This window comes from Lemur catta, chromosome 8 (genome assembly GCF_020740605.2).
Source record: "Lemur catta isolate mLemCat1 chromosome 8, mLemCat1.pri, whole genome shotgun sequence".
In the NCBI taxonomy this organism is placed as follows: domain Eukaryota; kingdom Metazoa; phylum Chordata; class Mammalia; order Primates; family Lemuridae; genus Lemur; species Lemur catta.
Window position 1 is genome coordinate 27259229 of NC_059135.1, and position 26421 is coordinate 27285649.

The window sequence follows — 26421 nt, forward strand, 5'->3', positions numbered from 1 at the left end:
GGAACCGTGCTGCGACTGGCACCAGATGACACCTTGACTTGCATAAAACATGGAGCGACATGTTTAATCCTGTCTGTTGTCTCCCTTTGCTGAGTTCTCTTTAGGCAATCCATGAACTCTCCATCCTTTTAATTGTATGCTTTTCACATTCCTAAAGAATGAAGTTCTCACCATGGAGTTGCTATGAGGGTTACTGGTTTAGTAAACTTCGATTTCACTTTTCTTTCTAAAAACAACTTTTGCTGCATAGAGTATCTTGTATTGTTAACTGTGGTTTCTGAAATTCCGAAATAAGTGTTTTATCTTTAAGGACGTTTTTGCTATTCTGTGGTGAAGTTTTCAGCACCTTTCAATACATGAGACTTTCTCCTTTTTCCTCCAATATATAATTTCTTCCATATTTCTAGATACTTGCATCGTCTAAGCCAATTTGTTGGCACGTTTCACCTCATACCACAGAGATAAACCATGGTGTGGATTTTAAGTGCTAACAGAGAAAGAACCGTTAATTTGTCTAGTCTGCAACCTGTGCAGTTTTCCACTTCTCATGGAATATAAATTTCCTGATTTTCATTCTTGATGCTTTATTAAGTATGGATATTCCTGGTAGGAAAAGAGTTGGCTTTTTTTAGAGATGATTATTTCCTATTTGTTATTTTCCCATCGCATGAATACTCTTAATGGTGAGCAGTGATAGAGCCTCAATTTGGAGACATCTGCATATTTGAAATCCCTTTCTCTGCCAGAAAAACCAAATACAGCAAAATACTGTTTCAGGGATTCAGTTTAAATTCTAGGAATTATGCAGTTTTATAAATCTAAGTTTCCTTTTTGTACCTACTTTTCAAATCTTCTCAGGTGGTTCACAGAGATGACTTCCAGTTCTCTGTGTGCCATCTCATCACACTCCAGGGCCCAGAACGGTCACGCTGCCTTCCCACCGAGCCTTGCATGCCATCCTTGCTCATCCGCCAAGGACAACGGCACCTCATCCCCCCACTGCCCCCGCCCTGGACTCCAGAGTTGTCTTTGCCACCTTCCCCTCGATATGCACGTCTAATCAGCATCAACTCAGGTCAGTTCACCTCCTTCACGGCACAGACATCTCTTCCCTTCCTGGCCCTCCTGCTTACACCCTCACTCCGGGCTCTCAGCACCTTCCATAGGGATTACATCAACAGGTTCACATTGACCTCCCTGATTCCAGTCTTGTCCCACCAGTTCACTCTCCATGAAATTATCAAGGATTTTTTTTCTACAGTGCAAATCTGACCGAACCATTCCCAAGTTTAAAGGCCTCTGATGGCCGAAGCCTTCTGGTAGACTCAAATTCCCTAGCATATTGCACAAGTGCTACATATCTTGCCACTTCCTCACCTCACATGCAATGTACACATATAAAATTTTAGCAGCTACTCTGCTCTATCACAATCATCTACTTGTTTCTCCTCTACTCTCTAACCAGACCATCAGAGATTGTGTTTTACTGATTGTGTTTTATTAAAGAATATCTCCTCTGTGCCTAGTGCAGTGCCAGCTATTAATAAATAGTATTATTTAACTAAAAGTTTACTAAATTAATGAATTGATAAATGAAGTGTCAACTCTACCTTCACAATCCTGTCCAACTTTGGAACAGTAGATGGAATATCATTCAAAAACTCAACTTCTCAAATGTCCTCTGCTCACCTGAGCTGCCCAGGTAACACAGTCCCGGGTTTCCTTCCTGCCGTCAAAGCCCACCTTGTCCCCACCCTTTCTTTGCTTGGCTTCAGCCAGATACCCTGTAACTTTCCTCCTATGCATGAAGTGCACTAAATCGAACTCTAATCTTCTTAAAGAGTTAATGTGCCTCCCTAAATGCCTAATTTACTACCAGAGAGTGACTTAGGCACTGGGGAGAATCTGGCTCATTATTTAATAGCCAATAAGGCCAGCTGTTTCATTTCAAGAAATTAATGGTCTTTAAAACCTTTCCATATTGTACCAACTGCTCTTCTCGATGGAAAGCCAAGTGACTTTTATTAGGAAGGTTGATAAAATCCAAACCCTGTTAGTCCTGCTCTAGCCTTCTTCATAATACCAATAGAGCCTTCTGGGACATCTGGTTATTTTTGTTTGACTCTCCCTGTTGATTCTTTGAGATATTTTCTTTGCTGGGTTTTCTTTGGTTGCTCCCTTGGAGACTGCAAAAGGTGGTCCGACAGCTGCACTCCATGGCCTGACGGTGTGACCCCCCGGCCTTCTTGACTTCTTAAGTAAGAATGCCTTTCAGCATTAAGTCTAATTTGGCTGAGACAGTGAGCAGCTTGTTACTCTCACGTTAGCTCACTCCATCTTTAGCCACCTGAAATTACTCACGTGTAAAAAAAAAATTCCCATTCAGAGGACGTTTTATGTAACCATCTTTCTCTTATTAATATCCCACCATTAGGCAAAAAGGTCAAAAAAAGGCCAGATTAGGCCACAAATCCATATTATGAGACAAAAGTATAGCAGCCCTTAAAATCTGTAGCCATTGATCAGTGTTTGGTTTGAGGACACTGGCTTTGGGGAATAAAAATGAATAAAATACAGTTGTCCCCACCAGCAGCTGACGTCTCTATTCTTTTCAGATACAAACTGTTGCCAGTGGCACATGAACAACTGTATTATAATATCCTACCCACATTAAATGGATTATTTATCTAAATTGTATATGGCAGGGGTGGCTATGGTCTAACATTCATATTTTACTTTCTTTGCATTTCCAGGGGTTTTAAGCTGACATAATTTACAGCGGGTCGACACAGCACTTTTTGCTCTGCTGGAGGCTGCTGCCTGCTTACTCTTGTGAGCACTTCCTTTCCCTCTCTGCTTTCTGGGAATGAGAACAGGTTGTTAGTTTTCAAAAGCAGGGAAGAGAGCAAATCCTTCTTTAGGTAGCGCGGGTGGACACACAAACCTGGCCTCTGAAACTCGAGCAGGTTCTGTGCTCCCCGGTGCAGGTGGGAGTGATAGGGGGCCGGGGGCGACCATGCAGCCGAGGGTGTGATGCCACTCGACCTGCTTTCCAGGATTTCTGTGCGGGGAAGTTTTGTTCTCTTTAAAAGCAGACCAAACAGCATCATCCAGAGTAGAAGTATATAAGCACACACTACGCTGTGTGGTGCTGAAAGGTAGGCCATAATAAGGTTTCTTGCTAAAAGTATTACATTTGCTCTGATATTAAAGACACCCTTCCACACCGTGAGCTACTGTATGGATATTTTCTTCTAATAAATTTTTACAAATGCAATAATCTCTATGAAGTCATTGTTGTTCTGTTGGAAAAAAAAAATACTAGCCACATAGGAATCATAATGTGAGGATTTAAAAAAATGACCCCTTTCGAAAGGGTTTATAGTAAATCCCTCTAATTCAGTAAGTCTGAAATTTATTGGTTCACAAAACTCTCTCACTCACCCTTTCCCCCAGGGATATGTGCAAAATATTATTCATGAAAAATCTGGCATGTAATTTCAGAGAATTTGAGGATCCCCTGGAACCAATCAATATCAATTCAGATATGCATGGACCCCAGATTAAGAACCCCTTCTCTCATATTTCCTTTGGGGTTAGCCAAATTAACACATATACTATCTCAAGACAAGTCTCCTTCCAGCAAATCTCTATCTCTTTCTCACAGAAATTAAAAGAGCAACTCCCGGTCATATACATGCTGTGTTTGAGTAGCACACTCAGAGTTCTATCAACCAGATCTGTGGATGACAGGAATGCATATTGCGGGAGATGTGGGGCATGTGTGTCAGTTCAACAGGTACATCCTGCTCGTGCTGCAGAAGGAAACATCAGCTGGCAGGAGGTCAAGGAGAGCACATATTTTGCAAGAGGAAGTACCACCTTGAGAAAGAAGCCCATCTGGGTAAGCCTGACTATTCCCCGGACACTGAGGACCTGGTGCTCCATCACATTCCAAGGGTCCAGGTCAGAATTCCTCAGGACACTTGGTATCCTGACACACGGCATCACTCCAGTGACAGCAAGATGTAAATTGACTCTGGTTGATGCGCGCCAATAAACTGCGCCGATTATCTTCCCCAATGTTTGCCTGAAGGCATTTAACATGGGTGTCTAGACCACTGTGTATTCTTTACGGTTACACAATAACGATATCACAGTTGATACTGCTTGAAACCGTCATGAAAGTACATTACTGCTTGGGATGACATGTGTGTTCAAAGTGTTCCTGCCGCAGAAGTACCAAGTTAAATGGAATTATAAAATAATTAGAACATATGGATATTAATTTCATGATGAAAGATAATCTTTTGCATATAAAAGCAAAAAAATCATAAGGTGAAAGATTAAATATTTAAAATGTAAAAATTATAAATTTCTATTCACCATCAGTTAAATTAATTTAAAATATGACAAAGTGTTAATGTCTTTAATATATGAAGAGCTCTAGTAAATAAAGAAGGAAAAGACCAACACCTGGACAGAAATGATATGCAAACAGAAAAGCTACAAAAACTGAAAGACATATAAATTCTAATGAACGTATGAGAAACCTTCAGCCTCCTATGAGTGAAGAAATTATAAATTAAAACAGTTTGTGGTCATAATTGTTACTTTTTTATCTATTACATTGACACAGATTTTAAAAAATGACTTATACTCAGTGCTGGCGGGGGTGTATATTGGTACAACCTTTTTGGAGGTCAATCTGGCAATTTATATCAGGAACTTCAAAAATATTCATATTCTTTGACCTGGTAATTACATGCTAGGAATTTATCCTGTAGCCTGCTTGACTTATGACATATACTTTTTGTTCTAAGAAGATGAGCCTAAGCATCTTAATTGAACTGGATATGATTGATCCAATTTTATAGGCTTCATGGATATAATACTGTATCTTAGCATAAAGCCTAATGCTAAAGGGACCCTGTGCAGACTGCAGGAGCCACACGACCAGGGCCATGAGACTAATCCTTGAATTTGGCTAAGTTCCTACTGTTGTTAATTGAAGCAAAGGTAGCATGTTGAAATCCATGCAAAACTTTACCTTGTGTGCATTTATAGTCATCAAAGGTAAAGTCACTGCAGACACCCAAACCTCTGTCATCATTAATGGGCATGCTTGGGTTAGGCACCTCAGTACCACATTTCCATTTTCCCGAGGCTTTCCATAATTCCAGGGGTGTCCCAGAGGTGCTGCTATATTTCAGTGATGTTTTGAGCATGGGCTGGACAGAATATGAACTTGTCAAAGACCTTACTTTATTTTTATAAACTGCATATTTGAGCAAAACAAAGAGAAACCAGAAATATATTCTTCTAGAGTCATTCTCTTGGGCGGCCCTGTTGAGGCAATCGGTATTCACTGTGCTCCATCCAAGACACGACCAATTCACAGAGCACCTGCAATGGCAAAGCGGAGGCATCAAGACTGTCTGGGCTACTCCCTAATTGCATATTTTTCTCGTATGAAAGGCAAGCAGGACTGATCTGCTTTGACCCTGGGCCTTCACACTCACTAGCTGTCACAGCACTGCCGTGTGCACACTTTATCTCCTCATCACTTATGTCCACTGTGGTCCTCACTCCAAGTATTTGTGCTTCCTGGCTTGAGGCTTTCTGTCACCAGTGCCCTAGACAGGCAGAAGTGCTGTGGAGTTGGCACCTCAGGAGCAACCCTAAGCCAGTGACGGATGGGACCGAAAAATAAATACCTCTGCATTCTTGCCTCTCAGGTAAGACAAGGTGTGAGTGCATTTCGTACCATCTCTAGCAGGCCCTAGCAGAACTGATAAACCTGCCCCCGTGCCCCAACACAGCAGTGACCTGCTCATTAATGCATAAATGCACTCTGTACTGGCCTTCTTCCCTTCCCTTCCTCACTCCCCCCAGTGCTTCCTGGGATTGCTTCCCCACTAAAAAAAATTTTGCACTTAAATCCTTGTCTCACAGTCTGCTTCTGGGAGAAAATCCAGCCTAAGACACCAAAACGGGGACTCCTTTTGCTGTTGAATTTGTACTAAAAACTATGAGAATTTCCACTATTCTTTGTTATTATTGTTGCTATTCCAAAAATAGTACAAGGAACTCCCTATATCCTTTATCCCAATTTACTGATTCTTTCCATTTTGTCCCATTTACTTTATCATTCATTCTTTTTTCTTCCATTCTGTTCACTTCTCCATCCTCCCTCTTTCTCTCTCTATACATATATGCACATACATACATACATATTATATATACAAGCTGGTATTTCCTGAACCATCTGAGAGTAATCTGGATATTTGTGCCTCTTTATCCTTAAATATTTTAGTGCATACTTACGAAGAATGGCGATGTTAAATTTTATAAGTACAGTACAGATACCAAAATGATATCTATGGTTTCTTCCTACCCGTATGCTTACACTTTACGGGGTCAGAGCTATGCTTAGTCACAGAATGCCAGATGATATTAAGTCACCATTTTTTTCCTACTTGAGAAAAATATCATTTCCAGAATGAAATTACACAGACAGTGATAGATAAGGCTTTGTTGTCCTTACAAGCAGTGAAGACATGTCACAACCTCCGAACGGTGCCCAGGCCTTTGCAATTTGCATTGTCAACCTGCCTCTGTTTCTATTTTCCGGGTACAAGACTGTGGTTTATTACATCATCACTCCTGATGTGCCCTGGGGTCTTTGGCTCAGCTGTCATGAATACACATTTGTCTAACATCCTGGATCAGCATCTGTAATTCCCATCCATGCTGAGCTGCCTCTACTGCACATTTCAGTGGTCTCCTTCTGGAAGTCCAAAAGGTGCCTCGAGTCTAACACGGCCCAGCCCAGACTCATAGTCCCCCCACCTCGTCCTCTCTCGGCCTTTCTCTCCTGGGGAGCACCATCGCCCGTGCTGCTGTGTGTGGATTTCCTCTCGACACCTGGCTTCACTTTCCCCCACACCCCACATGCAATCCATCCATCATCAGTTCTGTCAGTTTTTTCAACCATCTTTCTCCAATTCTGCTATCATCACCACCACCTTTGTATTCACTACAAACATCTTTCTCCTGAACTACAGCAGAAGCCTCTGACCTGGTCCGCAGCCACTCCAGCCTCCTTCCAAACTCTTCTCTACCCTGCAGCTAAAAAAAATAATTGAAACACAAATCTGATCATGTCCTCTTTCTGCTTACCACCCATCAAAGGTTTCCAATTAGTCTTTGAATAAATACGAACATCCTGAACTTGACCACCCGTGGGCTGACTTTCACCTACCGCTCCTGCTCACCTCTTGCAGCCACACAGCTTCTCCCGGCCTCTGCTCACTGTGCTCTCTCCCACCGCAGGGCCTCTGCACCTGTTCTTCTCTCTGCCCGAATAGTCCTTGTTTCTTCTCTAATCTCCTTCAGATCATAACTCATGTCTCCTTCCCTCCCTTGATTTGGTCCCATTTCATATTGTATTTTCTCGATTCACATATCTTTTCTTTCTTGTCATGGGCAGAGCTGTGACTTTACGTTTTATGCTTTGTGACTGCCTAATTACTATCTTCTCCACTAGGTCCTGAGCTCCACAGGACAGAGACTGTGTGTTGGGGGGCTTATCATGCTACCCCCACCGCCTACAGAGTGTACTGGACTCAGTAGGTCATCAGTAATTAGTGGCTGAATGTAGAAATAAGGAAGGGGAGATGACTTTTTCCTAGCCCATCTCTTTAAGGCTAATAAAGTTGCACAGATAGCTTTGATTGACCTTTTTGCTTTTAATTAGATATGAAAGCAGTGACCAGCAAAAGGACGAGCTGAGGAATTCAAGCTGTTGACAAGATGGTAACGTAAGTGACTTGTTTATAACCGACCCACAGAAGGCAGTCATCACATTATCTGGCCACGTGACAGGCAGCACATCCGGAAATCACTCATATAAAACATTGGCTAGAAGCTCTGTCTTCTATATGGACTTGATTTTGATGTCGGACAAAACTGTAAAAGGGTGTTTGTTGCACAGTCTGGACCATTTAGCATAAATTGTCAAGGCACCGACACATCAGTGGAAAGTGACCAAGAAGCCTGATACAAACTCCATTCTGATTTTATATGACTGTTTCCAGAAAAAAAAAAAAAAACTTCACTGTGGCAAATTCCTTCTCAAAATAGCTCAACATGCTTATTTTCCATCTTAAACTTCTGCTGTAACAATTACAGCTCTTTCCAGTACCTTGTAAAAAACCAGGCTGTCACACACTATCATTTCTGGAAATGGGTCTGCCTTGGCCTGAGCTTCATGTGAGCAGTTTGTGGGCAGAAACCTTATCTGAGCAGTCACCACCCTGTCTTCACTTGCAAGCAATGGCCAAGTTGAAAGGGGACTAATGATGCCTCCGAGCGTGTTGTTGGTGGAGACTGGCCAACGAGAATTGCCAGGTTCCTACATATTTAACATGTCACTCCACGTTCAGCCTTAAAGGTCAGTTCTGCTGATTGTCGAGTGGGACAACCCTCTATTGGGACAAGCCCCAACCACTTCTATCTAGGCTTAATTGAAGACTTGGAATATACACAGGAACACGTTCTGGAGGCTGCTCTTTCTGTACCAACCCTTCTCGCATTTGTACCACAAATGTTTGCCTTTGCTGGAAATAACGGAGCTGGACCACGGGTTTCCTGGCACAAGGAGGGGGGTCGTTGGGGCCTGTGTCACATGAGATCCAGGGCACAGATGGGCTCATGTGGCACCACCAGGATAGTTCACTGCCAAAGCTCTTTTCCCTGGACTTGAAGCAGCAGAGTCAGTAGAAGCGATCCTCCTCCAGTTACCTGGCATTCACATCTCGGCCACGTCCCCTGAGGATCTGCCAGAACTATACTGTGGAAGAACCAACAATACTTTCCTGGCTACAAAAATTGCTGAAGTGGAACCAACTGGTATATATACATTTTTAACCCACTAGCATAATACAGAGGCAGTCTTTTTTTAAAAAGTGCCATTTAAAAGATATTTCAGCTGGAGGGAAGTGGGTGTTTAAATTGCTAAGGGGGTACTCAGAAGGCTGAGGCAGGAGGAGCACTTGAGCCCAGGAGTTCAAGGTTACAGTGAGCTATGATCACGCCCCTGGGTGACAGGGGAGCTCTGTGGTTCAATGGTTGCTTTCTTAGTAATTTTGAATGCCTATGCCTCTAAGGGGTTTGTTCATTTTAATATACACTGCAGTGACTTAGGGTGGGATGGGGACAGTGAGGGCTGCCTCAGGAAAGGATGGTCACTGAATGCTTCCCTTCCGACCTGTTTCCAGCCAGCCTCGTACAGGACAAGGTGATGGAGGGGACAGCCCAGAGGTTTCAGAGGTAGAAACGACTGGACTGAATCGAAAAGGTGCCACCTGTTCTGTGTGCAGCCTCAGTCACACCACTTTGCATCTCCAAGCCTCAGGTTCATCATCCATAAAATAGGGATAATAATATTTATTTCAAGATTGTTATAAGAAATAAATGAGGTGACATATTCAAAGTATCCACCGTAGTTCTTCGAGCGTAATAAAGACTCAACAAATGCTGGCTCCTTCCCCCATGCCCGATTCCAAGTGTTCTGTGGGAGAACAGTGCAGAGTTGTTCTGGGGGCTGGGGACCTGGTGGCACGTGGCATACATGCAGCTGTGTCCTGCACAGCCCTAGGGGGAGCCACTCACATCCCTGTTTATCCTCCCAATAGGAACAGAATAATTGTTGTAAGGGAAATGTAGCTATCTGGTTTTTACTTATGGAAAATTCATTATAGTGATATAAGAATAAAAACTACATGATTCAAAACTATTTTTCTTTTTTTCCCATAAATTTCCTACTATTTATACTTTACTACTGTTTCATAACCTGCAGGGCAGGTTCCAACATTTCCCATTTTCTTTGGAACCCTAAAAGACATTCATAAGGAACATGGATACATTTTTAATGTGGTCAAGGCATCTTCTGTCCCACAAACGCATGTTACTCAAGAAAAAAGGTGACATATCCCCACCTCTCCTTCCCTTGTCAGCCTTGATGGTGTGGGGAAGTTTGAAACAAAAAAGGCTGTGAAAACCAGAAAGACCTGGGTCTGGATTCTGATTTTGACTGTGTCACTTGGAGAATGAATTTTCCCTTTTATTCAAGGAGCATCACAATGACGACTGCCCAGCTGGATGGTGAGGGTACAGCGAGACAAGGCATGGAGAGCAGAGACACAGCAGGTACCATCCCCCGCCTGAATTTTCTTAGTTTGATTTGTAAATACAATTGACTAGTTTAGGAATAAACATGACATCTTTGAAACAATTTTCATGTAGATTTTAGTACATAAAAATGGGAAATAAATCCAGTGATTTCACTGTTAATTATTCTCATTGAAAAATATCACATATTCATGCATTTGGTGAGGCACTAACTTTTTATCCAAGGTGCTTACAAGTTTCAGTGATGTAGTGTGATTTTAAATGATCACAAAGCACAGGCCTCAAACATAGAAATAAGAAATCATAGTAAATTAACACACTTGGTTTATTCATAGGGTCGCTGCCTGTAGTAGGTTGATAATAGGATGCCTGTGTATAGCAAACCCAGGAACTTGGGCCAAGGGGCAGTGCAAGTGGCTAGAGTTATACCGAAGACGGGGCGGCAGGTGCAGAATGAGAGTGTGGTTGGTGCAGAACAGTGGAGCACTGTCGAAAATCACTACCATAATTCTAGGGCAACGAGCACTTGGAGGCAGATGGCAGAATGGCAGTCAAACAGGAAAACATCAAGAACTACCAAAGAATACGAGAAATGAGAGAGCAATACTTTAAATTATACAAATGCCTAGGTACAAAACATCCTTCTTTCCTTTTGGCTGGAGAGATTAGAAACACATGCTATGTAACTTGTTTAAATATGTGCAGGAGGGAAAACATGGAAGTCAGCTTATCAAGCTTCATGTATTTCAAGCCCAAGGTAATGTCCGATTTGCAACTCTTGAAACAGCAGGCGCATACTCTTCCTCTGAAAAGAGTACTTAGCCAACAAACACGTACCAGTTTAGAATTTTCTATGGAAAATGAGAGAAAAAGATCTATGGAATTTAATATATGTGGTCCATCAAGATTCAGTTAAAACGACTTTGGGGACATCAGTACTGTAATGGGTTTTAACATGTTTTAAATCACTAATATTCTAACTAAACTCATAATGGAGGCCTTCGACTGAATAATTAATATCAAATATTCTAACTGGCATCAAGGATATATTGGCTATGAGGAAATGATGAAAAGTTTGATTAAAATGGACTTTTATCTGAGGAACTAAGTGACATAAAAATGATATGGCAGTAGCATTAACCCCTGATCCCAGCTGTTTGGCATCTTAAAGTGGTATTACATGCGAGGGCTTTCTGCATTTTCAGGAAGTTTGAGTTGACAGTGGACACATCTTAATCTCACAAAGAATTAAATCGCCGCTAATTCATCATTTTGTCCTCAGCACTGAGACTGAGGTGGTGTCAGAGGGCCAGTCAAACAGGCAGCTGTCTCTACTTGGAAGTGGAGCGAGACACTGGATTTTCAACATAAGGAAGCTGAGGAGAAAGGATAAGAAAGCTTAATTTGCTGGTGTAAAAGAGCTTCATTGATTTTCAAAGGCATTAAACCCTATCACATGTGCATGTGGAAGATATGATCTAGACAATTTCTTCAGCTCATCTTAGTGTTCCTGCAAAGTCAGAGCAGCACTTCTCAGCCACAGAAAGGCGGCTTTTCACGGAGAGGACGGTCCTTCAGACAGACAAAGTTGCACCACCAGGAAGGCGTCAGAGAACTGGCCACGATTCACAGTATCTAGAATACAGTATCTGGAATAGATGACGTGCAACAGGCCGTTGTCTGAGGGCTTGAGGAGAAGAAGTACTTGTAGCAGAAACAGCCTAAACCTCTGGTAGAACATTCCACTGGCTGCCACGCAGCAGGCAGAAGTACATGTATCCTCATGAAGCATCTTATTTGACAAGCTGGCCTGTGGCAGAGAGAAGTACTCAGGCAGCGTGGAGACTTCGTTAATGTCTATAGACTCAGACAGCCAAACCCCTACCCACACCCAGACAGACAGACAGACAGACAGACACACACACACACCCCTACTATTCTGATTGCTCAAGTTTTCACCGAATTCATCTAATTACTATCTAGATTAGCTTCAGTCAAAGACCAGTGCTGTGGCATTGCTGGAAATCTTTGCTGAACTCGAATGTCACTGCCATCTGCTTAGCAAGTGCTATAAAATAATGCAAGATTGGCAAAGGAAAATTCAAGAGCAGCGAGCACAGCAGATGTTCACTGGAGAAGAGAACAAGAGAAATCTGAGATGGAGAGTGCCTTTAAGAAGCAAGGTAAATGACAGAAAAGGATACAGAGGACACCCAGTCAAAATGCTTTGGGGATAATATAACGTAGTAGATAGTGTGCATGTTGCAAGCTTCAAACTTAGCCATGCACTTGTGATTGGAGTTTTCCTGAGGATGGGCCTATGTAGACAAGAAGGCTGAAACCAACTGAAAGGTTGAAGTGGAAGTGTGCTCTGATGTCGTGTTCTTCTGCTCTGAATACAATCCTACCCAATACAAAAACACTTGGAATATACTTAGAAAGCCAATTTATTTTGGGTTCCTAGGAAGCAAGCATAAGCTGTTTGCTCCTTCTAAAGTTGCTCTTTCTATCTGAAATAAGCCCTAGCATGCTGCTTCCTGTTACACAGCCAAGCTGAAAGCTGCTTAGGATGTTCAGAGAGACGTTTTCTTCTCCCACGTAACTTATGTAACACCAGGACTGCAAGTTGAATACAGCCTGAGCAGGCCTTTGTCCCTCATCAGTCTCAGGAAAAGGAGTCTTTCTCTCCATGGCAGTGTTCATGTAGCTCTCCACCAGAAAATTTATTGTGATCTGTTTTCTTCTGGGTAGATATCATTCTTAATCTTAAAGAACCAAAGTACCAATTTGCAGACACCATTTTTTCAATTCTCAGGAGTGTTCTAACAAAACAGGATTCTCTTTTTGGTAGGCAAAGCATATTGCTTAATGTTCATCTAGCAATTGCGCATTAAACTGTTCATATTTCAAATGAAGGACCCAAGGGAAGGAAAAAGAATTGATTTTATGACAGCATTACAGAGATGGTTGAAAGGCATTACTTAACCTGTATATTAGTAATGTTCTGTGTCATATACAAAGATGAATAAGACACAGTCCCTGTCCTCAAAGGCACTTACAGTTTAGAGAGAAAGACAAACAGGTGAGCAAGTACTACCAGGGAGTATGATAATCGCAGAGCACGGCTCTGATGCTGAGTTTCCTAACCTTGCTGCGGTGGATAACTGAACAGACTCACTGCCAGACTGCTTGGGTTCAAATCCCAGCTCTGCTGTTTTTTAGCTGTTGATGGGCAATTTGACTTAATCTTTACATACCTGTACCCTTGCCTATGAAATGGGGATAATTATCAGGATGCTATTAAGTCACACTGCTGCTATGAACATTAAGTCAGTCAGTAGATGCAAAGTCTTTAGAACAGTGCCCAGCACATAGTAAGTGCTCAATCAAGATTAACTCTTTAGAAGTCTATACTTCTATTGATTTCAGGGAAAAGAGACATTCTCACGGAAAAATCATTACTTATATTGGAAAACAGTACCCTAAAACAAACTGTCAAGAAATCCTGGGAAGATTTATTTTTTTTTAAATTTCAGAATATGATGGGGGTACAAACGTTTCGGTTTCATGAATTGCTTTGAGTCAAAGTTATAAGAGTGTGTATCACCCATATAGTGTGCATTGTACTTGTTGGGTGTAAATTTACCCATCCCCACCTCCCCCTCCTACCTGTTTGATTTCCATTGAATTTTACTATGGGAATTTTTCTTTCCCATAACTTACTTGTATGAAAACAAATCTATTTTCATCGGTATACCGATGTATTAAGAACCTACTATATATACGGCCCTATGTTAGGTTCTGGTGGCAAATGTAAAAATAACGAGTATAAAACAAATTTCAAGGAATTTATAATCCATGCTAGTGGAAAGGGGCAGTAGAGAATTATAACTTAATTCCAGGGTGTTTCCAGCAGCATCGAAAAGGTATTCCAGTAATAACTATTATCACAGAAGTTCAATGGAAGAAGACCCAAAGAAAGATGACCCGGGTTTTGGCATGGGGACTCTGATGTATCTTGGAGGCAGAAGGACGGATGTGACCAATGGGCAGCTGTAACTGGGGTCACTAGAGTGAGATATGAAGGTTAGTCAGGTACTTCTAGAACCATCATCATAGTGATGAGAATAGAATTTGCAGGACTGTAGGCGACTGCTCAGAGAGAATCTACACAAAGGAAAGGGATGGAAGCAGAATCAGGCAGAATTATCAGTGGTGTGGCCAGAAGCCTGGGGCAAGAGGCTGCTGTGCGAATGGGTTAAGTGGAAATAGAATCAACAAGTAAAGGCCTCTTTTTCCTAAAAAATATGGGAAAAGGAGAGTTGAGGGAAAGTCTTTGTTTTTCTCTGATGGACAAGAGGGAAGTCCATGGGGCAGCCCTCCCACGCGAGCCCTGCTCAGCTATGAGTCCTGGCAGCTGTGTGTTCAGCACTGCTCCAGCCTGAGCCGATAGGAGCATCTCAGCACTGTGTCTGGAGCTCCGTCCACCAGTGGATGGGGTGCTGCGCCTGCACCATGCCTTCTCTGGGAGCTAGAGCACCTTCTCCGCTGACCTGGGTAACTCGCTCTGGATATGGCCCCCACTCCTGGGGCAATCCTAGCTCTGTGCCCAAGTCTTGCGCAGACCCAAGTCAGCATCCTGCAGCTGTTATATGAACTGCTCTGTCAGAATCGCTGTCTCCTAGCTTGTCCGTTAGCCCGGCTTATAGCTCAGATCACATATGTTTGCTTTATTCTCTTGTCTTGACATCTGGACCACCGGTCCCTCCCCAGAGCTGGCTAATCCCTCGGCCTCAGCCAGCGCTCCCAGCACATCTTCACACAGGTGCTGGTTCTCCTCGTCTCCACACAGTGGGCGGGCCTCTCGCCAACGTGCCGCTGCCGCTGTCCATTTACAACAGCAGGCAGGGGGAGGAAAGCAACTGCCAGGAGGCCCTCAAGCAGCCAGAGAGGGGTAGTCGGTGGTGCACGGTCCCCAAGAAGCCAGTGAGGATAAGCTCTGCTGTGTGGATTTGCCTCATTAGAGAAAGATACACTTCTTCCCCAGAGATAAATAAAAAAGAGCTAACAATAAAAAAATCCTTCCAGTATGTCAGGCAGGCTCTTCGCTGAGGGTTTTGTTTATATTATTGTATTTAATACTCGCAGCAGCACTATATGGAGGCCGGGATATAGGCCCCGATTTGCAGATTAGAAGACAGAGCCTGGGGCAATAGATCACTGCCCGAGGCCACACAGGTGGTGAGTGACCAGGCTGGGGCTGTGGTCCTGGCCCGACTCCGAGCTCAGGCCCTGCCTGTGTGCCCCTGGGAAGTGTGTGTGACCGAAGGCTCCCGAGTCTGAGCAGCAGGGAGAAGGTGAGGGGCTAAGGTTGAAGGCCTCGAGGTCGTAAAGGAAAGGAAGTGAGGTCATCTCCAGAGACTGGGCTTGGGGAGCTGAGTCATCTTCGCAGAACTTTACAGGAGTAGAAAAGAGTTGGAATGGCCACTGTGGGACAGTCAGGGGAGTCGACAACACGACTCAGAGGAATTCAGAGGAATGCCGGCCGGCGGCAGGGCCCAGCTGGCGCGGTGTGATGTGAATGCTACAGCGGAACCCATGAATGCAGTTTTATGAGTTGTTCCTGCAACCTCTCGCTGCCCATGCAAGCAGGACCGCAGAAGAGATGCGGTACCTTTTTGCTCACTCCTTAGGACTCCGCACTGGGTTACAAGCCCGGAGGAGCAACATAATGTGCTGATGCACTGAGCCATCTGCAGAGAGGGGGATAATGGGATCCCACGGGGCCAGGGATGGGCCAGGTGGGAATGAGGGAGGCCCGCGACAGTAGAGCGGAGAGTTCGCTGCTGAAGGGACTGCCCGTATGGGGCCTGCAAAATCAGGATGGGGCCTGGGAGGATTGAGAGGGGCCAGCAGGCAGGAATGAAAAAGGAGCCATTTGCAGAAATATGTGCACGACATTCACACATTACAGCAGCCTGGGAAATGTTCACTTCCCTACTTACCTAGGGTGAGTAATAATTTGCATCAGGCAAAGACAGGGGAATGCTAATTTTATTGTGTTTACTATTGAAAGAAAGAAAGGAAAAAAAGGAAAAAAAGAAAAGAAAAGAAAGAAAGATAATGGGGGCTGGACGGGCAGGTAAAACATTGGCCCAGGTACAGGCCTGGTGTTTGCTAACGAGGTTGTATTACAACCACACTCTGCTTTCCAAAACAGCACCCTCAGGAGAAAAGAAATAAAGTCATTTTTCTTGCAAGGCAGAAGATTTAACATTGCTTAACAATAACACTTAACATCACTTAGCCCTTAGCCTTAGGCAACCTCGCAACTACCCAGTGCTGGGAATTGTCTTTTTCCTGCGCTGGCCAGTGCTCTGGCTTTATTTGGTGAAGTGTCATTTAGCCTGGCAGCAGGCTGCATGGGCCTACTTTAAAGATGACAGGTTCCATGAAAGCATAGGAGGGTGCCCCTTGGCCAGGGCTTCTCACCCACTCCACGCACCCCGGGGCAACCAAGCCACCCCCCCCTCCCCCCGTCAGTGGCTCCAAATTTGGCATATAAATCTACGGTATTGAGTTTACCTTAAAAAGTCCTGTGATGCTCTTCACAAACAACACAGGAGCCAAACAGTCAGTAGCATATTAAATCCCCTATAAGGTTGGACACCGACTTCCTATAGATAGAATTATTCCTATTTTGAATTAAAAATTTAACTCCATAAATATTTTAAAGCTTCCTGCCTCTGTGACAAAAGGTAGGGGGGAGTCTGGTGCCTACAGAGAGGTGCTCGCCTCCCCTCCTGGCAAGGGAGACAGCAGCAGAGCTGGGGTGATACAATTAAGTGGACAATAAAATCTCCGTGGGGGTGGGGTAAGATAAGAAAACCAGGGTAAATGTCATTGGCACTGGGGCCTGAACGTGCAAACCTTTCAGAAGCCAGCAGTGCAGCCCCTGGCCTCTGCAATCTACACCTTGTAGGGTGAAATGAAACCCCACCCCCATCCCAGCACTGGGTGGCACTGCCTGGGAAGGGGCTTCTCACGTCCTCCTTAGATATTGAGGTAGAGCACCCCCCATTTAAAAGCCAGTGCCAGGATGGCTCATGCATTTGTCTGAGTCCGGTTGACGCTCCACCATGGCTACTTCTGATTACCAGGTAGCAATAAAAGTCTGTCTGCACGGGCAGCTAATCACTGCTGCACTGTGTGTGTGAGTGGACTTTTTGCCAAAATTATTTCCAGTCTGAGATGCTTCCCTTCCAGTGACGGTTATAGTATTGGGGCAGGCAGGGTTTTGTCAATTTATACATCGTGATGATGGCTCCAGAGGCACAAACAGCATAAATGTGTTACCTTTGTCAGAAAACCCCCTCCACAGTGTTTAATCCTAAAATAGACTTGTTTAGAGTCAGCCATGATTGAGCATTTCAGGGCTTATTAGTAAAAATAATGAGGAGTTGGAAATTCAGAGGAATTTATATTAATAATTACAAATAGAAGCATTTGTTGCACTACCATAAAAGATTGATTTGCATGCCTCCTTTACCACGCAGTAGAGTCCTAGGGATGGACTGAGAGAGTGTCTCCAGTTTCCAGATTCACAGGGCCTGATATATGGTAGGTGATCACTAGATATATGGGGAATGAATGGACGAGTCAAATTTACAGAATTTGAAATGCTATTTCTGTGCTTTTGATTTGTACAAAAAAATCCATTTCTGCACTCTGAGTGCAAGTTGGCCAGGAAGACATTAAACTGTTTCCAGTTTTCCTTTTTTTCCCCCATCTCATAAGAACATACTACTTTCCATCTGCCTTAACCATAATTTCCCTACTCTTCAACAGTGAAAACGGAAATCATATATTTAAAACAAATTTTGGAAAGTACTTCCATTTTTAAAGTAAAAACAAAATACAGCCGTCCCTCAGCATCCATGAGGGATTGGTTCCAGAACCTCCCCCCTCACACCAAAGTCCACAGATACTCAAGTATCTCACATAAAATGGTGTAATATTTGCATATAACCTATGCACATCTTCCCATATAATTTATATCATCTCTAGATTACTAGGATTACCTAATATATTGTAAATACTACGTAAATAGTTGTTAAGCTGCATTGTTTAGGGAATAATGACCAGGAAAAAGTCTGTACATGTTCACTACCCACACAACCATCCACTCTTTTTTTGGGGGGGGATATTTTCGATCCAAGGTTGGTTAAACCCATGGATGTGGAACTCCAGGATATGGAGTGCCAGCTGTATTAGGCCAGGCAAAATAGGCACAGGAAAGAAATCATGGATAAGAAAAACCATGAGATAACAGATTTTAAAAAAAAGAAAACAGATATAAATAAAATATAGTTGTACAAAAGCTTTTAAACTATTGTATTTTGGGTATCCTGTTAAAAATTGGTTCCCTGCTAGATTTGAGATTTTGTTAGTTTTGAAAATTAACATACTATTTATAAGCACTACTTAGGCTATGCCTGTTGTAATGTTCAGGATGTTATTTCTGTAAGTTCACACACAGAAGTACAGCCCACATGCAACTCAAAACAGTAACTCCAACTCTTGAGTTAGCACTTTCACAGCTCGGCTTTGATGACAAGAAAGAGCTACTTGGGGTCCTCCCCCCACCCCTTTAAATGGCGATATTCGGCAACATTACAGTTTTCTGGCTGGCATTAACCTTTTTTTGTTTCTTTTTTGAACTCACTAATTCTCACACTCCTCTCATCTAACTCCCATAGTAGCTGGACTGTATGTAATCTTGGAAAAGTTTCCTCTTTGTCATGTGCTACTGATAGCAGACTAAAATTACTCTTCATCTCACAGATAAGAGCACACACTTTAGAGAACTGTATCTCATTTTCAGGGGTGTCTAGTTACAGCACGAGTGGATCATGTTAGGACAGAATGGCCAAGCAAACTTTTCCCACGCAGTTGTTTCTTTCCCCCTCTGGGTCTGTGCCTCTCAGCACTATTTGCTTGCTGCCTTGAGAACACGGTCAGATTCTAAATCAAGCAAAGAACACCTTCCCAAGTGCATATTTCTCTCCTGCTTTTTAACACCCACACAAACCTCCAAACTTAAGGTTGGCCCGCCCTTCCTCATGGGTGACTTCTAGGACAGACGATTTACTATTTTATTGTCTCTAAGCTTGGTGCAGGATGTTCAATACCATTTTTATAGCAATGGCTTAGGATTTCCATTTAGTATCCAATATTCTAGCTGACATGTTCAATTGCAATGATATACTATTTTCTCCGCTTAAAAAATAACCCACAAGTGTTTCAATTATTAGCACAGTTGTGAAGATGGCACGCGGGCTGCAGCAGACGGCAGTCAGGCAAAATTATAACATATTCCCTATTTCAAAGCCAGGTTTCCATTTCATGTAGACTTCTCTAAAGACTTCATTTGTGGGTGAGCTGGAGATGGGAGACCCCTGGGTGACCCACCTGGGTAAGGACGCGTACTGTCTCTCCATTCCCTCGGGGCGGAGGCTGTGCGTGTTCCCATCAGGGCCCTTTCCAGACACCTGCGGAGAGAAAAGTAATTAGAGATGAAGATCCATTATACATGCTGGTTACTGACAATGCGGCTCAAAATTATAATCAGTGCACAAACGCTGCTGCTGCCGCCTGCCAAAAATCAACCATGGGAAAGCAAGCGAGGACCCCACCTCACTACGGGAATTGAGGACCAAGCCGCAAACACAGCGTTTAACTACACAGTCACTTTTTTCAAATATGGGTCATTGTCAAACTGACTCTTTCACGTCCCCACGCCAGGGGTATTCTGGAGGCTGTAAGGCCATTTTCTTTTTCTTTGCAAATAGACTTTTGTTTTTAGACAAGTTTTAAATTTACAGAAAAATTGAGCAGATAATATAAAGAGTTCTCACTTATCCCATACCTAATTTCCCTATTATTACTATCTTACACTAGTATGGTACATTTCTTACAATCAATACATCAATATTGTATAACAATAATACATTATTTTAAACTGGACTTTACAGTTTATTCACATTTTTACCTAACATCTTTTTTTTTGTTCCTAGGATCCCATCCAGTACACCATGTTACATTTAGTCATCATGCTATAATAGGCTTCTTTCAGCTGTGAGGACCACATTTTTAAAATCACCTTTTCTGTGAAATCTTTTTATACCAACAAGGGTTGGTGACAACCCACTGTCTACTCCCTCCCTGATCACCCGAACCTCACTTAGCTCTTTCTCTCCCTTATGAAAGACCACACAGAGTGATGAACTTGTTTTCTCTCTAGTGTTGGTCTCTGTTTTTTCCCTTTCTATGTGCTTCCTATGTTCACCTCCCAGAATGTGTTCCATCAGCCTCTGAGATCCTGAAAGGCAGTGACTGGCCCAATAGGTTCTCCATGAAGCGTGTTTGTTTCTTGAACGAAAAGTTTATATTTTATCCCTCTGTATCTATCATACCAACTAAAGTGGGATGAAGACTAACAGGTATTTGAGAGTACTTGTTTGATTCCTTACCTGTGTGCATCAACACACGTGGTATTGTGGATAACTCATGCACTTGCTTTTGTGCTGGGGTAGCCCTCCCACAATCGGCATGGAAAGGGCAAGTAGAAAACTTGGACTGTTACGGTTGGGTGGAGAGGAGGAGAGTTTGCTAGTAAACACAGAAAGTGGCAGTGTCACGGTCAGCAGGGAAAATGTTTTCTAGGTTGTACTAAACAACTTGCAAGTCAGTTTCTCCTTACAGAAAGGCCCAGCTCTCCACAAAACCACCCTTCCAGCTTGTGCAGGGGGTGTGTGTGGGCTGAGGGTGCAGGGAGAGATGTTGCAAAGCAAATATACACATGCATTTAGAATGAGAAAGACTATTCTTGGAGTTAAATTATTGTGGGAGGATCTTTCAAGTGTGTCCTATAAAACCTCTTTACATTCCATCAATACATGGAACACAAGTAGAGGAGTAGCTGGAGTTATCTGAGAGGGCAACAGTCCAGGGCACAGCCTAGGTCAGGACGAAGACTGCACACGCAAACTTTAAAGCAACTATAGACAGACAGATTGAGAATTCTTAGCATTAAGACAAAAGCTTTGATTTAAACCACTGACCTTTCTACCAAAGAAAAAGAAGCAGTGAAGGAGAGAAGTAATGTCCTCAGCCACCCCTATATAAGGTTTGTTTTGTTTTTAAACCATTTCTTATAGAGGAAGAATTCCTGTGAATACCAGAACTATATTGCCACTTATTAATTGTAGTTGTTTGGAAAAACTCCATGTTTATGTACCCCTAGCATGGCTCTAGGTGTTGATCACTAATCTTTTTCTTGTAGCCATAAAGCTCCAGGTTGACAGCTTCAGCACTGGTGTCCAGAGCTGGCCCAGCCTGGCGATGGAGGCAGCCAACATGCTGCTGCCTTGAGGAGAGCTCCACCGCCTGCCCGGTGCGGTTCTGGTGAGTCACCTGCCAGCATCCTAGGCGCTAGGGAAGGTAAGATGACCTTTATCCTTAAGGAACTTTCTGTCTTATTGGAAAAACAAGTATTAGATATGAAAGAATGACATAGGATGCTGTATGATCAAGTGCCGCTCAGGATGTGACCAGCAATAACACACATACTGCCTGGGGTTGTTACGAAAAACTCATGGAAGTACCAGAGCTTGGGCCAGGCTTCAGAGACGGGCAGCATGCTTACATGACTCTCTTCTTCACCAACTGTGCACAGATATGCGTGCTTCTCTGTTAGTGTCACGACATCACTCATACAGTCACTCAGTTAGGCACTGTATTCAAAGCAATGAAGAAATCCAGCCCTTCTTCTGGAGGAAACAGGCCTGCAAACAATTATGGTACGATGAGATCACTGCTGGTGTGGAAGTGTGAGGAAGGAGGCAGTGGGAGTCTGTAGGAACAGATACCACAGTCCACCTGGGGGAGTTGAAGACAGCTTCATATGGGTGTTGAAGCTTCATCTAAGACCGGAATATGAATGAGGAGGAGTTTTTCTGGGGGCTAAGTGTGGAGGAGAAGGCATTCTAACCAGAGAGAACAAAAGTGAAACAACATGGGGGCATAAAAAAAAGCACTGTATTTTCAGGGAATGTCAAGATTTTGATAAGACAGAAACACAGGGAATGAAGAAAAACATATTTTTAACTAGTAACAGCACTGCGGGTGCTACTATTATGGCTATGATTACTACCACCACTGAAATTTTTTAATAGACTATTTTTTTTGATTCACAACAAAATTAAGAGGGAGGTACATAGATTTCTTATACATTCCCACCCCAACACCTGCAAAGCCTCCCCAACTATCAACATCCTGCACCAACGTGGTACAATTGTTACAACTGATGAACCTACACTGACACATCATGATCACCCAAAGTCCATAGCTGACATCAGGGCTCTTTCTTGGAGTTGTAGATTTTTAAGGGGTTTGGACAAATGTATAAGGACACATATTCATCATTATAGTATCATATAGCATATATTCACTGTCCGTAAACCTCTGTGCTCTATTCATCCCTCCATCCCTCCAACCTCCTGGTATCTACTGATGTTTTTATTATCTTTATTATCACTTCTAGAATGTCATATAGTTGAAATCATACAATATGTAGCCTTTTCAGATTTACTCTTTTCACTTAGTAATATGTATTTAAGTTTCCATCACACTTTTTCATGGCTTGGTAGCTCATACTTTTTTCTATGGCTGAGTAATATTCCAGTATCTGGATGTACCACAGTTTATTTATTCATTCACCTACTAAAGGACATCTTAGTTGCCTCAAATTTGAGGGAATTATTAAAAAAAAAAGCTGTTGTAAACATCAGACAATTACAGTACAATGAGGTCACTGCTAGTGTGGAAGTTTTCAACTTCGCTGGGTGAATAACCAAGGAGAGTGATTGCTGGATCATATGGTAAGGCTATGTTTAATTTTGTAAGAAAACACCAAACTGTTTTCCAAAGTGGGTGTCTTATTTTGAATTCTCACCAGCAATGAATGAGAGTTTCTGTTGCTCTACATCTTTTTCAGCATTTGGTGGTATCAGTGTTCCCAATTTTGGCCATTCTAATAGGTGTGTAGTGGTATCTCATTGTTGCTTTCATTTGCATTTTCCCCTAGTAACATATGATGTGGAGAATCTTTTCACATGCATATCTTCTTTAGTGAGGTATTTATTAAGGTCTTTGGACCATTTTTTTAATTGGGTTGTTTATATTCTTATTGTTTAGTTTTAAGAGTTCTTTGTATATTTTGGGTAATGGTCCTTTATCAGATGTATCTTTTGCAACCTTTTTCTCCCAGCCTGCAGCATGTTTCCTCATTCCCTTGATGGTGTCTTTTGTAGAGCAGAAATTTTTTTATTGTAATGAAGTACAGCTTATTAATTCTTTCTTTCATGGATCATGCCTTTGGTATTATCTCTAAAAAGTCATTACCAAGCCCTAGGTCATCTATATTTTCTCACATGTTATCTTCTAGGAGTTTTGTAGTTATTAAGATTATGATTACCACAGCGTGGAAGTTCTAGTGAAGGTCTGAGCCCGAGAAGGTAAGGGCCTAAACTAGGGGGTTTTCAAAGGGTGAAGACAAGAGAGTGTCATAGGGGTGGTAAGGCAGTAGGATCAATAGGATGGACTGTGGATTAAAGGAAGAATGTGTTTAGAATAATGCCCAAGTTTCCGAGCTTAGCAACTAGGTGAATTTGGTAATAGTCACTAAGAAGGGAATAAAGGAAGAACAAATTTAGGAGTAGGGGTGGGAAAAGGGAATACTTAGCCATATTGAGCTTCAGTCGGGACATCTGATGAACATGTCTGATAGATAATTGAGCATGAAGGTTACAACTCAGCAGAAAAGTCTGGACTAAGATGTAGAATTGGGAAACATTCAGCATATAGATGGCACCTGAAAGCTTGGGGAAAAATGTCCAGCAACAGTCTACAGAGACAAAACAGAAGAAAAGAGATGCAATGACAAGATAGGAGAACACCAATGATATTCTCAGGAACACTATCATGTATAATGCAGGCAAAAAACTCAAACCCTGGAGAAAGTCTGAGAAAAAGTAGTTGGTCCAGAAGAGAACCAGGAGAGCATGTTACCATGGAAATCAAGAGGAAAGAATTCCGTGAAGGAGGGAATGGTCAACAGTGTCAAAGGTAGTAAAAACTTTTAGTAAGACAAGGACTGTGGTGTATGTGGTGTGTTAGTGCACTTTACCCAATCTTACCTTCTGGTCAAGCGTCACCCTGAATTACAGAGCCTGGAAGGCTAAAAACTACCTTACTCAGAATTCCCTTGCAGCCCACGTCCTAGCTGTGATTTAATCAGGCCCTAACATTTGGGAGATGGAATTGGGGCAGTAGCTACTCTGCCACTGTTTATTCTGGCAAGAATGACTGAAAGGTGTGTTTGGTTTTCCTGTGGCAGCTTTAGAAGACTTACCATTGTGAGTTTTTGTGGTGGAGAGGAGCTTTTATAGCTGGTTTTGGAGCTGGTCGAAGTAGAGGTGACACCTTCCTAACCATGGTAGCTCCTCATATAGGCATTCTGTGGCTCTGGAGCTAAAGCTTCCAGTATAGAAGTGGCAGCAGCTCTGTTGGTAGCTCAGTTCTGTAGCGGGGCTTGGAAAATCATTCCTGAAAGTTTACCTAAGAATTTGTTTCTTTTACCTTCCTTAGGATTCAATAAACCCGTTACTATGGTGTAAAATGTTTTTTTCTGCTTAAACAAGCTAGAGTAGATATTGTTCTCTGCAACTGAACAGTGATGAATATAAGGTCTGCAAAAGTATATGTTGGAATTGGCAAAGAGATGGTGGTTGGTGCTTTACTGAGAGTGATTTCAGTGGATTGATAGGGAGAGAAAGCCAGACTCTACGATGCTGAAAACCTTTATAGTTTTCTAATAAATAAACAACCACTGGTTGTACTGTCTATGCTGTCATGCTCACAAAATGGGATTAATACTTGCAAGGAAGTTAACATTTGTTAATATCTTCTAAGTAGAGTAAAATGCAAAGTACTCTAAGATATAGAGAGATGAGAAACAGTCCTCACCCTCAGGGACACATTGTAAGTTAATGGAAATGATGGGAATAAATTTGTGTTCTATTATTTTAAAAAACAGATTTAACCAGTTTTTCTTCCTTAAATGATTATTGTGGAAAACCGCCCAAAGATGATCTCTGTTAACATTTATAAATATATTATACACATTTTAATGGCATATAGGGTTTGTCTCATCTATTTATTAATGGCATTTTCCTATGTTATTAAACATATTCCAAAAATATGAATTTTATGAATTTTAATGGCTATATCTCATTTTATGGATAAATCATAATTTATGATAATGTACTCCTGTAATTTGATCAATCTTTAATAACCTGATTAGAAATGTGGCAATATTGGGTACAAATATTCTTGAAAATAGCTGTAAATGGAGGGTAGGAAATCGCAGAGGGTTGCCACAGGGAAGCTAATTATGAGAAGTTGTGGTTAAGTCCTGAGGAAGTCAGACACTTGAGGAGGGAGTGAGGGGAGAGAAAACAGGCACAGGCATTTATAAGCTTATTGCTCACTTTGCTCTGTGCTCAACGAGACCCAGAAATGTTCCTGCTTGAAGAACTCCTTATTAGGTAATTTCCCTCATCACAAAAAAATAAGGTCAGCAGCTTCCATCCAATTAATTTTTTTTAAATCCCTTTATCTTACTTGGTATCGTGCAGGGTTGTTTTTTTTTTAGTGTAATGACCTAAATATAGGTCTGATAGAAACAATCTTGACTTAAGCCATAACAAAAACCTATCCTTTTATACAACAGTGTAACGTTAGAACTTACGCCTGGATTTAGGGCATATTTATCTTTCTCTCGCTGATACAGCTTAGAAACCGAAACTTCAGAGAGCTTATTCAAAACAACTTGAAGAGCTCATACCTTGGTGCGCCTTGCACTAGGTGACCCTCTTTGGCTGGATTATGACAGCCTGTGACAAGCCTATCAGGAGGGCTTGGTGTTTGGAAGGAAAGTTGAAATAAAATGCTTTTAGTCCATGGGAGTTCTCCCAATTTCATTCACTAGATGCCTGCTGCCGGCTGGGGTGTTAAGAGCCTTGTTAAAATAAAGCTATTAGTCTTTTCTCTATAAAAGCCAGGAGCTTGTGGCTTACATTCAGGGTTTCTTACATTAGTATGTAT

At 42.3% G+C, this 26421-nt stretch overlaps 1 protein-coding gene across 1 annotated transcript in view; it reads right to left on the minus strand.

Annotated features, from left to right (window-relative positions):
- Positions 1–26421, minus strand: part of PARD3B (par-3 family cell polarity regulator beta) — a 942908-nt gene that overhangs the window by 35535 nt on the left and 880952 nt on the right. Inside the window, exon 22 of the mRNA XM_045558633.1 lies at positions 19666–19745. Within this exon, the coding sequence (XP_045414589.1) occupies positions 19666–19745 (80 nt within the window). The remainder of the gene's footprint in view (positions 1–19665; positions 19746–26421) is intronic.